The following is a 16,916-nucleotide window of genomic DNA, read 5'->3' on the forward strand; positions in this document are numbered from 1 at the left end:
ATAGAGTCGTTAAGAGTGGTTTGGATCTAAACTGCATGGGTTTGAATCCCAGATTTTTCATTTGCCTGCCCAAGTGACCTTGGGAAAATTACTTAATTTCTCTGTCTTGGTTTCCTCCTCTGTAAGTTGGGAATCATAATAGTATCTGTCTCATACAGATGTGGTGAGGATTAAATGAGTCCTGGAACAGTATTGTTATTAAAGGGAATTCAGTTGTTTTTATACACACACACACACACACACACACACACACAAACACACACAAACATGTATATGTAAAATGCTGCCATGACTAAGCCATACACAGTACAATATAGCACTCCAATTTATATTTTAGTTTGTGTTGATTTACATACCTCTTTGTCTCCAAAAGGATTTGAGACCGATCCAAAGCCTCCAAAAGAATACCCTGTATTCAACTAACACAACAGAATTAAGATTATGGGTTCAGATCTTCTTGCTTTGAGAGGCAAAAGACAGAAACTTAAAAATGAGTGTATTTAACTGCTAGGAGTAGAGTAGACACTGGATAAATGTTAATTCTAAGTGTAAAAGAAAGTCATTTACTTAAAAAAGTGGTCACTGCCAGCCCAAAGTGTGCTGTTATGCAAATTACTTAAAAATGCCTCTTCCAGGGGTACCTGGCTGGCTTAGTCGGTTGACCATGTGAGTCTTGATCTTGGGGTTGTGAGTTCAAGTCCCACGTTGAGTGTATACTTAAAAAAAATAGGGGTTCCTGGGTGGCTTATTTAGTTGCGAGTCTTGATTTTGGCTCGGGTCATGATCCCAGGATCATGGGATTGAGCCCCGCATCGGCCTCTAGGCTGAGCATGGAGCTTGCTTGAATTCTCTCTCTCTCTCTCTCTCTCTCTCTCTCTCTCTCTCTCTCACCCCTCCCCCTCTCTCCGTCTCTCCCTCTGTCTCCCCCTCCGTCTCCCCCTCTCCTCTACTCATGCACTTTCTCTCTCTCTCTCAAAATATCTTAAAAGAAAGAAAGAAAGAAAGAAAGCCTTTTCCAGGTAAGCATAGTCCTGTTAGTACACTGGGGAGTAGAGAGTGTTGGCTGGATTTTAGCCTCACTTAGCCACTTGGCCTGGAGCTCTTGTGCAGTGTGCAACCTACACAACTGTGCAGTGATTCTGAATACAGTATTAATTTGCTTCTCTTCTGAAATTCTTTATAGACACTGAATTGTATAAAGCAATAGGATCATGCCACATGGCATAGCCACCTAAATCAGAATTCTTAGATCATGTTAAATAGTTTGGTTTATTAAAATATTTATAATTGTTTCAGACATAGCATTTTGAATGCAGTCTGCCCCATATCAACGTAATCAGTTTTTGTCATGTTTTTAATACTTTTCCTTTGAGATATTGTAGATTTACATGCAACTGTAAGAAAGAATGTGGAATGCTCCATACACCCTTCGTTTAGTTTCCCCAAATGATAACATTGTGTTACTATTGTGTAATAACACAACCAGGAAGTCAGCGTTGATACTGCTTGTTTGACCTTACTTCGATTTCATTAGTTTTGCATGCGTTCATTTGTGTGTGTGTTTGTATTGAGTTCTAGGCAGTTTTATCCCATGTGTAGATTTGTGTGACCACCTAGTCAAGATATAGAACAGATCCATCACAGTGACTCCTCATGTTACCCTTGTATAGTCACAGCCATCTCCCCTGGTAAGCCCCTGACAACCACTAATCTGTCTCCATCTCTATAATTTTGTCACTTTAAGAACGTTATATAAATGGAGTCCTACAGTTTTGGCATTGACTTTTTGGCATTGACTTTTGGCATTGGCTTTTTTCATTCAGCACAATTCCCTTGGGAGCCATCTAAGTTGTTACACATATCAGTAGTTCATTAATACTGAGCCTTATGCCATGGTATGGATGTACCACAGTTAAATTACTCATTCATTGGAAGGTTGTTTCCAGGTTTTGGCTATTATTGATGGAGCTACTATGAACATTTGTGTACAGGTTTTTGTGTGAGCTTAAGTTTCTTTTTTTTTGCAGTTTGGTATTTTATCCAAAGGTTTTTTTGCACCGATTGAAATGATGTTGTGGTTTTTCTCCTTATTTTGTTAATATAGTGAATTATACTGATTTTTTAATGTTAAATCATTCTTACATTCTTGGAAGAAATTTTACTTGATCATCATGTATTATCCTTTTATATAGCTTGATTTTATTTGCTAATATTTTGTTTGGAATTTTTGTGCCTGTTTATAAGGGATTGTGACCTGTAATTACTTTTAATGTTTTTATCAGATTTTGATATCAAGGTTCTATTAGTCTCCTAAGTGAGTTTCTCTATTCTCTGACAGCATTTGTGTAAGATGGGTGTTATATATCTTCCTTAAATGTTCGAAGTGAAGCCATCTAGTACTCCTACTAATTTTTTTGCACAATACCTAAATTTGTGTTTTTCTGTCAATATCTGTATTAATCACTTTCTGCATCTTTCTTCTAAACAAGGCAAAGACTTTATTCTTCTGCTTTCCCTCCTCTCAACCCCCTTCTTACCCTCACAGTGATTCCTGTCAATATCATCTAAGATTGGAGTTTTGAATGTTAGTAAACTTTTGTGTTTTGTTCTTTTCCCAATCAGCACTTAACTTCAAGATCTTACTGGTTTCCCCCCTTACTCTTTTCTTGTACCTTGTTTGTTGTTTTTGGATTAATTTTTTTTAGCTCCAAGTAAAGTTTTTAAGTTTATTTATTTGAGAGAGGGAGAATCCCAAGTAGGCTTCGTACTACATGCTAAGCCCAACACAGGGCTCAGTCTCATGGAGCGTGAGATCATGACCTTGAACCGAAATCAAGAGTCGGACACTTAACCAACTGAGCTGCCCAGGTGCCCCAAGTATATAGCTTTGAGTAATTCTTTTGCCAGAAGTCTGAAAGAAGCAAAATTTTTGTTTCCTAGTACATTAAAAAATGTCTTAATTTCACTCTCACAATTGAGAGTTTGAGTAGATATAGAATTCTGGACCATCTGTTGAAAAGACTGTTCTTCCCCATTGAGTGGTCTTGTCACCTTCGTCAAAAGTCAGTTGACCATAGATGTACGGGTTTAATTGTGGACTTTCAATTCTATTCCACTGATCTCTATGTCCATCCTATGCTAGTACTAAGTTGTTTTGAATACGGTATTTTTGTAGTAAGTTTTGAAGTCAGGAAGTGTGAGTCTTCTAATTTAGTTCTTTCTCAAGATTGCTTTGGTTTTCTCGGTTTCTTACATTTCAATATGAAGTTTACAGTTAGCTTGTCCATTTCTGGAAAAAGGGCAGTTGGAATTTTGGTAGAGATTGCTCAGTTCTCTTTTATATCTTAACTTTTGAAAATACTTTCTACTTCTTTTTCCTTCTATACTATATTCTGGTGAATTTCTTGGCCCCATCTTTCATTGTAGTAATTTAGTTTGCTGTTTAACTGTGTCTTTTCAGTTCCTAGGTTTTTTAGTTTGGTGATCAAAATTTAATTTCTGAGAGTTCCAATTGATTTTTTTTAATAAATGTATTATTACTTTGCATATCTCTGAGGATATTAATTATACTTGATATAAGGTCTTACTCTATTTAACTTGTTAACTCTCTTTAGTCTGAGTTCCTCTGTTTGTCGCATTCATGCCTGAGTCTTTTTCATGTCTGAGTCTTGGTTTTTTGCTTATTCATCTTTATTTGAGAGTCCTAGTTAGCCTTCCTGTGAATATTACATCTGTTGCTGCAGCAGATCTTTAATGGTTGTGGGGAGAGATGAAATGTTAAGTAGGATGGAGCCACCATTGCCAGGGTCTTCTTTAGTGTGAGCGTCCCCTCTTCTACCTGGGAGTTAGTATCCACCCAGGGCTCTGTCCTGTCTGTCTGACCCGGTGTTTATAGTCATTGTTCCTACCCGGGGAGGGGAGGGACACCTCTCCTTTGATGCCACCGTTTCCCTCTGGAGCAAATACCTCTGTTCTGTAATGGTTGACTCAAAGAGGTAAATGAGCGGGAGAGGCTGATCTGCTTTGTAACTTCTGTGCTGGCCCCCAACCTGTAAATTCTGTAAATTGTGTCAGTTCTTCCTGCTGTTTTCCACCTCTGGGCTTCATTTACTGCGAGGTCTGCTCTGACCACTTGCAGTAGCCCTCTCCTCTGGGTGTATCGGACTATGTTTTTCACGTTGCAGTGATTCCTGATAGTGTTAGTCCACCGAAGACATTTCTTGCTTTCTTTTGATTATGGATTTGTAAAAAATTCAAAAATTAAAAAAGATTTAAAATGGCTTTTGTGTTATTTGCTGGGCTTTGGAGAAAGGAGAATGTGCTTGGCCTAATAGCCTATTTCAGTCAATGACTATGTCATTTTTATAATGAAATAAATTTAATAAAAAAAAACATTTAAAAGCAAAAAATAAGGGTGCCTGGCTAGCTCAGTCGGTAGAGCATGTGACTCTTGATCTTGGGGTGGTGAGTTTGAGCTCCATGTTGGGTGAAGAGATTACTTTAAAAAAATAACAAAAATCAGCAAAAATAAAATATTGATGAAATCATTGAAGAAATTATCCTTTTTGTTTTTGTTTTGAAGAGTAGAAGCAATCACGAAGGAAGATTGGCAGTTTGAATTTATACAAATGAAAGCTTTAACGAGCAAAACTTCAGACCAGGAACATATCTATATGAATTTGGAACGGCATATATTTGCTCTATTGCTGGTTTCTCTCTTTTTCTGATCTTTGAGTGAAGGAAGAAAACGTGGGTTCTGAAGTCAGTGCCTACCTTGTGTGAATAACCTCAACATTAGCTTATGCCTATGACAGACTTCATGTTGGCGGCTGAGTGAGGCCAAAGATGTTTGGCAGAGCTCTGAGAAAACATCAAAAGCATTTTTTATTATAACTTTGATTCAGTCATTTTCAATGTTATTCCCTCAGTGTCATTCTAAATTTGCTTGTGTTTTTCCATTATAAAATATGTCCTAGAAATTTGGATAATATAAAAGAGATGATAACCCTCAACCCTAATCATAACCACTGTTAACGCTTTGGTATGTTTCTTTACAGTATTTTTTTAACATAGCATAAATAAATTAAAGTAATATGGTATTATTTTTCTTCCAGTCCAAAAGTAATGCCTACTCAATGGGAAAGCTTGGAAAATAAAGACCAGCATTAAGGAGAAAAATCCAAAAATCATTCATAATAACCACCCAAAGTTAACCACAATTAAAATTTGATGTACATCCTTCCTGTATTTTTCGTGAATCTACACAAGCACTTTTTTCTTTACTAATGTGGTATCAGACTCTAGTACTATTTTGTACTTGCATTTTTTTGTTTGCAATATATTGTGAATGTTTTCCCATGTTAGTAAATATTCTTGTATATACTTTTTAGTGGTGTGTGAAATATGAACATATTTAAGTATGTTTATTTAGCATACTTACTTAACCATCCCCCTATCATTGGACATTGAAAGTGTTTCTAATTTTTTGCCATTATGAATAATATCATAGTGAGTATCTTTGTCCACACATCTTTCCATGCATCTGTGATTGTTTCTTTAGGAATAAATTCCTAGAAGTGGAATAGCTGGGTCAAAGGGTATGTACATTTTAACACTTTTGATACATAAAAATGTCAAATTTTAAGCTAATCACTTGTTATATTCTGTCTTGTATTGCTATCTAATTGTTTTATGTGTCTGTCTTGTCTCCCTAATTAGAATATAAGCTTCTTGAGGTCAAGGGAAGTTTCTTATACATCTTATGTATCCTTTGACAGTGTGGTTTATAATGTTGGACTTCTGAGTCATCAACAAAAATTGTATTGATTTAACCTGTGATTCTCCAGACTTTTGGATGTCATAAATTTGTAATTAAAAAAATATATATATACATATATATATGTATATACACATACATACATATATATGTATATATATGTATATGTATATTTTGGGGATACACATAGACTTGAAAATTTTCTGTTTTTCTAAGAAAGAATAATTCAACCAAAACCAACTAACCATTTCCTCTAACCTTCACCTCATAAAATGAAGCATATTTGATCAAAAAAAATTTCTAATCTCTGAAAAAAGGACAGGCCATTTACTTAAATGGAACATTTTCCTTTTTAAAAAAAAAAAATCACTACCTTGTCCGCTTTTTTCTCATTTTGTTTTGGACTGGTGAATCTTCACCTTAGCCTAGCAGTGGTCTGTAGACCAAGATTTGGGCATTGCTGATTTAAAAGACTTAGACAATTAAAAGATAACCCCTTTTGCAAAACAAAGAATTCTTCCCCTTGCCAAGGAGTCTGTCTACTCCACAGTATGAAGTGCGTAACGCATGCACCAGTAATGCCTTTTCATCGCACAGGATTTGTGTACCAGAACCTTGCTGACGACCATCTAAGTATATTTGCAACTGCCAAACCCAAAACCTATACGCTTTCTAATGAATATGAGACAGGGAAGTGTGGTGTAGTGGAAAGAAGGCAGGTTTTAAAGTCAGGCTGAGCTTGGATCCTGGGTGAGGCGTTAAGTCGCTTTGCTACCTGGCTTGTAAAATTAAGATGATAACATCTTTCTCAAAATGTCTTTATGGCCACTGTTATGGCAGTTACTTCACTGTAATGTAATTGTTTGTTTAGACATCTGCCTTCCTCATAAGACCAAGAGCTGTTGAGGGTAGGGGACATATCCTTGCGCTACGCTAGAGCCTGGCCGAGGGCTCAAGGCATAGCAGATGCCTCATGAAATAACTGTTGAAGCCGTACAGGATTGTTGTGAGGATCAAATGAGGTAACATGCGTGGAAGCTCTTTAGAAACTTTAAACTCTATACAAATGTTAACTTTTTGTATTGCCAGTAAAAGCCATCTTTGGGAGCTATCAAAACTTTGGAAAGAGACAAAATTATTCCTTTAACAGTTCAATAATGCTTTGTATTTCTCTACTATATTACAAGAAAACAAGCTTTAATTGGGGTTAATATGGAACTGGTTTGCTTCCTTGGAAGGCAGATGAATTTCCTTTTTTCTCTCTCCCAGTGGAAGTGCCAAGATATTAAATGTTTGCTTTATTTGGTTGTCACCATGACATTTTAATTATAGCAAGATCTGCTTATTTCATATTCAAAGAATGGTGCCCATTGCTTTATTAACTCTTAACCATATAACCGATAAAAGAATACCAAACCCGGAAGAGAACAGGAGCCTGCATTATGCCGAATTAATTTTAGTCAGTGCTCCTTTTTTGACATTCACTGATTTTTTAAAATGTCATAATTTCTAATTTGTTTGTAAAGCTACTGGTGAATTTTTGCCACAAGATGGCATTGGTGATTATTGAATGCATGTTCTGTTGAACCAGAATTCTGAAAAATGGTGCACATATTGTTTGTATTCTTTGGGGGTGAGTTGAATACCTTCATCACTGCTTGTATATTAATTTAATTTTGTTTTGACTTCCAAAACAGGGTTAAATGCTACTTTACATCACTTCTTTCTGTATTCAAGTATTGTTTTGTTTCCTGTTTTTCTGTCTTTATAGCTACAGTAACTATGTATTATTTGCCATGTGTTGTATGTGTCTGACTTATTGCTGATGATTGTGGTAACAGGTAAGAAGAAAATACGATGGGACCCAGTTAGGAGGCGCTTCATTCAGTCCTGTCCCATCATAAGGATCCCTAACAGGTTTTTGAGAGGTGGGTGATAACTAGCAAGAGATCTGTGCTTCATATGGGTTAAAGGGAACTTTGAATTTTCTAAAGTCAAAACTCTGGTTTTTAAAAATTGTCTAAACAGCTAAAATTGCAGTAAGAAAAGTCTAGAACTTAATTTTAAACCTGTGTCTCATATTGACCACTGTTGGAGTTGGAATTGTAAGTTTTAGGGAGTTAGAAACACTTAATGTGTACTAGGTGGTAGAAATAAATCATCTAACTGATATCAGTATTATTCCACTGTAGCCATATGAGAGAGAACTTTGAGTGAATAATCTATAAAATATGGGCGTGGGAAAGAACTTTCTAAATATCATCTGAGGAATAAATAAAGATTAACTTATGTGACAGTATAAAAATTAAAAACCTCTATGTCAAAAACCATAAATAACAAGATAGATTGAAAGGGGGAAATATTTGTAACAAATGGTTACTACCATGAATATATAAAGAGCTCTTATAAATCAATAGTTTAAAAGCAAATGCCCGCTAGAAAAATAGATAAAAGAACATGAATAATCAATTCAGAAAAAGGAAGCATCAGTAAATATGAACAAATACTTATTTTCACTATTGTTACATAAACATGATAATTAAAATAATAAGATCTCATTTTCACGTATGAGGTTGGCTAAAGGCTAAAAATAAGAATGCCCAGTGTTGGCAAAAGTATGGGGACGTGAAGCTCATATATTGAGGGAAGTGTAAAGTTAACACAGCCTATCTGGATTCAGTTTGGCTATATGATATAAAAAACCTTAAAAATGTTGACATCCTTTGACCTAGTAATTCTTACTTTTAGAAGTGTTGCATTCCTTCTATTTCTTATTTTTTCTACCAGAACATACTCCATACTGAAAAAGCATCTCAGAAGAGGGTTGAAAACTGGTTCACACTGTTTTTCTAGGTATAGCAAATTGTCAGACAAGCATACTTAATGTGATGATTTAGACTTTATTAAATTATTTATAAGCCAGTATATCTAATTTTGACTGAAGATTATTACAAAAAAAAAAAAAATCCTGCAGCTGCTATAGATGTTTCTATATCTAGTACCTAATCTATTTTTAGCAGCCATGTTCCACAGCATGGAAAGAATGAAATCTGGACTTAATGGTCAAAATAAGATACTTAGGGTGTTATGCTCCCTTTTAGAATGAATAATGATTTTATTGATACAGACTAAGAGATAATTTTAATATTATATGACAAAACCATTTTTGCATATGTGGCCAAACAAGTGGCACATCTAATTCTATAACATTTTTTTCTTTTTTCTATTTATAAATTAAAATGCCAATTTATTGATTTACAATGAGAAGGCTAACTTGGGCTGACTAAATTTAAGCACAATTAAGAAATTGTTTAATTAGGATATAGAATTTAATATAATACAGTTTTGTACAAATGTAAACATAAAAAAAAAAAAACAAAGGAAACTGAACCAACATTATATCTGGAGGGTGAGATTTTATTTCCTTTTGAATATTCTGTTTTTCCATTCTTCAGTCATGGAAAAAAGAGATTAGTACAGGTAAGTTGCATATCTTCGGTTCTTTTGTAAGCCCTAAATTGCCTCCAACAATGAATGGCCTAGGAAGATGGCCTCTGCCTGTGCTGAGAGGGAGGTGGGAGTAAAACCAGCATCACCATCATCAGTCACCAGTGACTGCCTCTAAATCAGTGGTCTTGTCTTAGTTCTCGCTTTCTTTGACCTGTTTGTAGTGTTTGATGCTGTTGACCACCTGCACCTTCTTAAATATTTCTCTTCTTTTGGGTTACTTTCCTGTACAATCCTAGATGTTTTCTTCTTCTCTTTGATTGTTCATTCTGTTTCCTTCACTAGCTTCTTTCTTCCTACCCACTACAGGTGGGCATTTCTCCAGCGTTCTGTCCTTCTCTCCATTATCTCCTTTGGTTCTCTCATCAGCTTTCACAGACTTAACTCTCTCCGTTCGTTCGTTCATTCTTTCATTCTTTTAGTATTTCTTGATTGCCTCCTGTGTAGCAGGCAGTGTATCAGCTCAGTATCTAAATAACAGAGAATCAGATAAACAATTACAGAAAATAATTTGAGTGTAATTCTTTGTGATAAGTGTCCTGGTGAGGTAGCATGGTATGGGATTGCACAGAAGAGGCTCCTGACTCAGCTTGTGGGGAGCACAGACAGAGGAGTGGCCATCAGGATGACTTTTCAGAAGAGATGTACTTAAACGCTGAGTAGGTGTTAGTTAGCAAGGGAGGGTTAGCAAGGGAGAACATCTCAAACCATGGGGACCACATAGCGTAAGGAAAGGCAGTTAGGCAAAACAGAGCATAGTCTCCAGAGAACCGTAGGGGGCTCAGCATAGGGGGAAGGAGTAAGGAGAGAAGAAGCTGGAGAAGGTCCAGATCAAGTGGGGCACAACCCAAGGGAAGTTTTCAGAATCATTTTGTGTTTTTAACCAGTGAAGATATTTAATTGAAAGATTAATTACAAGGTTATTACAGTTATTGGGGTGAGAAACGATGGAGACTGCAGTGAAGGTAGTTGTACTAGGAGTGGAGAGTAGGGAGTTGATTTGAAATATAAGGAAGTAGAATTTGATGACACTTGATTCGACTAATATTGAAGAGGAGGAGCTTTCTGTGTGGACCTTTGTGCTCTTTACCCATGTTAAATGGGTGGAGAGTGGGGCAGATTTGAAGAGAGCATGATACATTCAGTTTAATCTCCCCAAGCCAATAATAACGTATCCTTGAGCCCTCAGGTTAAGAGTTATTTCCAGGGAAGTTCCTGGGAAGGCCTGGCTCTGCCCCGATGGCACCCTCGGTGTACCTGCCTGTGTCATAGCACTTATCACACTGAATTACAGTCATCAGTTTCCTTGTCCGTGCCTGCCGTTAGACTGTAAGCTCTGCAAGGGCAGGGATGGTGGGACAGTGCCTGACATTTCTCTGTCTCCAGTTTGTAGCACAGTGCAAGTGGTAGGCATATCATATGTATTTCAGTTGAATTGAATTATTAAGGTCACTGTCAGGGAATAAATAGGATGGGACTAAAATTTTCGTATGTTCTCAACTTCTCTCTGGTGATGTGGCAGTAAACTAGAGTTGTTGAGAACACAAAAATGCTGTCATTTATCGTTTTCTTAGATTAAAAAAAAATCTATGCTTTTGAAGTTGCCACCTTTAAGTCTTTCATTTTGGGAATCCTATGCATTACCTCTGTTGATTCTGATTTAACAGTTTCAAAGGGCTCGTTTTCTGTCACTGGATTCCTTCTCTAGAACCTGCATTTTCTCTGAAAGATATTTCTACCAATTAAAGTGTGGTGTGAAAACAATATTGGTGTAATAAAAACAATGGGTTTCCATTACAAAATGATGGCCTAAACATACCCATTTATCTTTCTATACTTCTTAGATATCATTGCAAAAGACAAAACAGACATAAGAAAACTAATAAATCGTGATTGTAGAAAAGAAAGGCTTTGAATCCAAATTATCTATGTCTGAATCCAGGCTCCACCATTTACCAACTGTGTGCCTTTGGGCAAGTTCCTTACTCTTTTTTTTTTTTGTCCTCAATTTCCTCATCTGTAAAATAAGGATGATGATAGCAGTGCCTACCTTCTAGAGTTATTGTGAGGACCGAGAGAGGTAATGTGTGCCAAGTACTTGGAGTTTTTATATTTAGCCAATGTCGAATTAATGTTAGCTGCTTTCATTATTATTTGATGATACCAGAAAGTCTAAGGAATTTCGAGGTAATAGAAAGCAGTTGGAATTTTATTGATCGAGAAACCAAAACAGTAACATGGAACTCAAAATAGGTGCTCCGGCTGCATGCTGAAGTCAGAGAATTCTCCATAGGGCCTCTTTACTGAAACTCCAAGCCTAGAGTCTGCAAGTGTGGCAGTAGGGAGCAGGTTTAGGAAAAATGGAACATCAAGGCAAATAATTAAGGGACTTCCTCCAAAACAGTCACTTCCCTTCTTCCGTCTCTCTATAGACAGAGCTCTGGCAACAGCTTTAGTTCCTAGGATAAAGCTACGAGAACAGCTCTTCAGGTGGAGTTAGGGGATTTGCTTTGGGGATGGTTGAGCAGGCCCTGTTCCCATGGACTTGGACTGGAGAGAGAGTGGGAGCACAAAGCAGAGCTTTAGGTAGTGTGCCTCCACAATAGATGGGTGAGGAGGGTGGAACAGGAGCAGGAAAAGAAAGGGAACTCAATCCGGGATTGACGTACATTGAAGGACCCTACCGTCAAAATACGGCCTTATTCTGGCAATCCTAAGGCAAAACTGCTTACCTTTTCTCAGCTTCTTTCGAAAGGGAAACCTGTCTGTCAGTGTACCTCCACTGCACCACTTACCTGCAGAGACCCACAGTGAAAGAGACCTCTCATTTGGAGTCTTGGAGACAGAGTAATACAACTGTTGAGGAAACCCATGCCTCTTACAGTTACTAACCCATGTGGTCCTTCACTTACTAATATAAATAGGTGATCCAGGCCCATCAGACATTTGCAGGAGACTAACCTTGAAAGAGGATGACTAAGATGAACAAATAGCTGACGTGGGAAAAACAGAGATAATGAGGAAGCGGAATGGAACTTTAGGAAGTTCTGATCATAGGAGGTTTCCTCAGAATCAAGAGTGAATTGGGCCCATAAATTAAAAACCAACTGCCGTGAGAAAAAGGAATGATTAAAGAATTAGTTCTGTGTTGAAGTCTTTTAAAAAAATGTTTATATTTATTTATTTTGAGAGAGAGAGAGAGAGAGAGAGAGAGAGAGAGAGCAAGCACATGCAAGCATGGGGCAGAAAGAGGGAGAAAGAAAATCCCAAGCAGGCTGTACTCTCTGTCAGCACAGAGCCTGACATGAGGCTCGATCTCACGAACCATGAGATCATGACCTGAGCTGAAATCAAGAGTTGGCCACTTACCTGACTGAGCCACTCAGGCACCTCTGTGTTGAAGTCTCGATTGCTGAAATAAAAATGCAGTTGGAGTGGTCAATAATAGTCTTAAGACCAATTTTTACAAAAATAAAAGAGGAAATGTGGAGACCATAAGGCAAGAAGACCGAAAGAGAAAATACATGAGAGAAACTCATACTGTCGGGACAAATCTAAGTGGTCAATATTCATTTTGTAGAGTTACAGAAGAAAAGAGCAGACAATGGAAGGGAGAAAATAAAGAAATGGAGAATATTTCCCTAAAATGAAGAGGCTATGAAGGGGCCACCAAGGAACAAGCAGGAAGAACACAAACGAAAGCTTCTATCTGTACATGGGTGGACTCCTTATGATTCCAGAGACAGAAAATAGTTTACATGGAAAGACTGGTGTTGCATTTCTCACCTGCAACATGATTTGCTTGAAGAGAAGTAGCTTCAGTGTTCTAAGAGAAAATTATTTTGAACAGAAACTCTGCACCCAGCCTCACTAATGTTTATGTGGGGGTCAAAATAAATGAGAATTCTGAAAGTTTACCATACACACCCTTTTTGGAAAATTACTTTGAAGAGATACTCCCAGTAAAATGAAAACAAATCCAAGAAAGAGGGAGATTTGGATATAGAAAGCAACAGTGTGCAAAGAAACCAGTAAAACTTAAAGTTGTGTCCAGATAAAGGGGCTATGAAGCCTAGTTTGATTTTTAAGAAAAGATTTATAAAAATGTAGAAGTATAATATAAATGCGTGTATGTGTATGTATGTGTGTGTATATATGTTACATATACAACATTCTGTAACTAAAAACAGGATAATATAAATATGTGTATGTGTGCATGTTTATGTGTGTGTGTGTGGATAGATAGATAGATATACCTGTAAATAACATTCTGTGGCATTTCAGGTGATTTAAACAAATTGGGGGTAAGGAGAAAGTGAAACTGCTTAAGATCATCTGATTTTTTGTTTTAGAATTTACAGGTGTAATATGGGTTTATTAAAACTCAAATAATACGGAAGTACATAGGAGGGTGAAAAGTGAACGTCCTTATCTCAAGCATATATAACAAACTTAACAGATTAGTAAGAAGAAAATAGACATCTCAATAGAAGAATGTATTAAAAGCTTGAGCAGGCATTTCCCAAAGAAAAATCCAGTTGGTCAATAAATAAAAAAAGGTAATGAGACAAATGCATATTTTTTCAATGTTTAGTTTTGAGAAAGAGAGTGTAAGCGGGGAGGGGCATAGAGAGAGGGAGACACAGAATCCAAAGCAGGCTCCAGGCTCAGAGCTGTCAGCACAGAGTCTGACGCGGGGCTCGAACTTATAGACTGCGAGATCATGACCTGAGCCGAGGTCAGATGCTTGATCCACTGAGCCACCTAGGCACCGCAGACACAAATGCATATTAAAACCATGATGAAAAGAGGTCTACAAACCTTTAGGAATTGCTAAATTAAAAAGACTGACAATACCAACTATTTTGTAAACAGTTAGGCCTTATCTAGTAAAGGTAAAGATTTACACTGTGACTCAGAAATTACATTTCTAGATTTATAGCCTACAAACTGACCCCTGTGCACCTGAAAACTTGTACAAAAATGTTTATAGCAGCATTAAGAACCACTAATTTGAAACAACCCAAATCACCATTCACACAACATAGAGTGGATAAATCATGGTATATATTCACACAAAGTAATACTATTTGGCAATGGAGATGAACAGACTAATTCACCCCAACAACATGCATGAATCTCAGAAACTTAGTTATGAAAGAAAGAGCCCAGAAAGAATACATACTATATATCATTCTATTAAAATACAATTCAGGGGCACCTGGGTGGCTCAGTCGGTTAGGCGTCCAACCTCGGCTCAGGTCATGATCTCACGGTCTGTGGGTTTGAGCCCCACATCAGGCTCTGTGCTGACAGCTCGGAGCCTGGAGCCTGCTTCGCATTCTGTGTCTCCCTCTCTCTCTGCCCCTCCCCTCCTTACTCTCTGTCTCAAAAATAACATTAAAAAAAATTTTTTTTTTAAATACAATTCAAATTTAGGCCAAAATAAACAATACTGTTTAGGAATGCAAACTTAGGTATGATAAAGCCTTTAAAAGAAAGCAAGTTTAATAGTTGCCATAAAAATCGGGAAATATATTTCCTCTAGAAGTGAAGGAGGTGGGATGGATGGAGTTGTGACCAAAAGAAGCAGGTAAGGGGTGTCTCAGCGCTGCCAGTATTCAGTAGTTTGACCTGGGTGATGATTACATATTGCCTTTTTGATAATTTGTTAAGCTACACATTTATAGTTTTATGTGTTCTGTACATGTGTTATATTTCACAGTGAAAGAGATTAAATTAAAAAAGCAAAGGTCCTACTTTATATCTTTATTCTCCACTTTATTCCCCTCTGCAGAAGTAAACGCTGTTAATAGCCAGCTTCCTTTCCACATGTGGTTTATTCTTAATATTGTTAGAAAAACCAAAGTTTGTGGGTTTTAAAAATTATTAGAGGTTATAGGATGAAGATCTGCCTAGGAAAAAAGGAAAGGAAAATAAGAAAGCTTAACTATTTCAATAAAATCAGAAAAGTGGGAAAACAAGCTTTTCTTGATATCAAAAAAAGCATTTTATAAACTTTGATTCTCAGTGTGTTCATTTTGTTAAATGTTAAATGCACCAAGCTGTACTCTCCTATGCAATTTTCTCTATGTTACATTTCAGTAAAAATTTTATTTAAAAAAATCATACCCATTCCTGGCAGGGAACATTTGCAGGCATCCAAGAAAAAAGGAAAATTTATTTTATTGATAGGCTATCTATAAGAACCCAGTTAATTGTAGGGGCACCTTGGGTGGCCCACTCAGTCAGTTAAGCATCAGACTTCGTTCAGCTCAGGTCATCATCTTGCAGTTTGCAAGTTCGAGCCCCACATCAGGCTCTCTGCTGCCAGTGCAGAGCCTACTTTGGATCCTCTGTCTCCCTCTCTCTCTGCTCCTCCCCCACTCATGCTCTCTCAAAAAAATTGTTAAAAAAGAAACCAGCCGCAAGTATACATAATGGTGAAACATTACCAATATCTTCATTAAAGTAAAAATAATGGAAACCAATTTGACAATAAACTTCATATACTGAAAAAAAAAAAGTAAAAATAAGACAAAAATGCTTACTATCATCCTCACTCTTCAACCTTATTCTGGAGGTTTCAGCCAATACAATAGAAGACAAGGAAAAAAATAAAAGGTACATATATTGGAAAGAAAGCAGAAAGTTGTCATTAATAACATATATATCATTGTCTACTGTAAAATTCAAGATAATGATAACTAATACTAGAGTTCAGACAGTTGGCTGGATAAAATTTAAACTTGCAAAGATAAATTACTTTCCTATATAGTAACAGCAACAAATTAGAAAATAAAAGATATCTAGTCACAATTATATGGAAATTTGTAAAGTACTTAGAAATAAAAACAATGAAACTACTGATGACTATCAAAAAAGATGAGGATAAAAGGCTAGAGATTATGTTCCTTCATGACATAATTTCAGATTCAACAGAGAAGCTACAAGAATGGTAAAAAATTCTATCCCTTTTGCCCAGATTCTCCAAATGTTAATATTTGATCACATTTGCTTTATCCTATTCCCTCTCTTCTCTCTCTCTCCTCTCCTCGCCCATTCCCCCCCCCTTTCTATATGTATAACACATGTATACATATACATACATATTGTTTGTTTGAACCGTTTTTGAGGGTAAGCTACAGACATCATGCCCCTTTGCCCCTAAATACTTGTGTCTTTTCCTAAAAAACAAGTAGTCTCTTTGCAGACTCGTACACAAAATAGGAAACTATAAGTAATGGATAAAATTAACACTAGTATCTAATTTACAGACCTTATTTTCAGATTTTGCCAATTATTCCGATGATATCCTTTTTAGTAAAAGAAAATCCCAGATCACGTGTTGCGTTCAGTTCTCATCTTCAGCCTTGATGTTGATATTTTTGAACAGTAAACACTAGTTATATTGTGCAGTGTCCCTTACATTCAGCTTAATGCATTTTTGGTAGGAATACTCTGAAGTCATGCTGTGCTCGTCTCATTGCACATGGTGTTGATTTGTCCCATTATGACCCCGTTAACTTTGATCATCTGTATAAGATGGTGTCTTATACCAAAGAACTTCTTATAGGTTTTTAACAAACTGATTTCAAAATTCATTACATGAGTAATGGAGAAGAACAGCCAA

At 36.6% G+C, this 16,916-nt stretch overlaps 1 protein-coding gene across 4 annotated transcripts in view; it reads left to right on the plus strand.

Annotated features, from left to right (window-relative positions):
• KLHDC10 (kelch domain containing 10) overlaps nt 1-16,916 on the plus strand; it is a 59,446-nt gene that overhangs the window by 21,024 nt on the left and 21,506 nt on the right. For 2 of the 4 annotated variants that reach the window (XM_019452737.2, XM_053898271.1), the window contains exon 2: nt 7,618-7,704. The exons of the other annotated variants lie outside the window; for them this stretch is intronic. In XM_019452737.2, coding sequence (XP_019308282.1) covers nt 7,618-7,704 — 87 coding nt within the window. The remainder of the gene's footprint in view (nt 1-7,617; nt 7,705-16,916) is intronic. 4 annotated transcript variants of the gene reach the window in all.

This window comes from Panthera pardus, unplaced genomic scaffold (genome assembly GCF_024362965.1).
Source record: "Panthera pardus isolate Hobbes unplaced genomic scaffold, ASM2436296v1 HiC_scaffold_8, whole genome shotgun sequence".
NCBI classification, from domain to species: domain Eukaryota; kingdom Metazoa; phylum Chordata; class Mammalia; order Carnivora; family Felidae; genus Panthera; species Panthera pardus.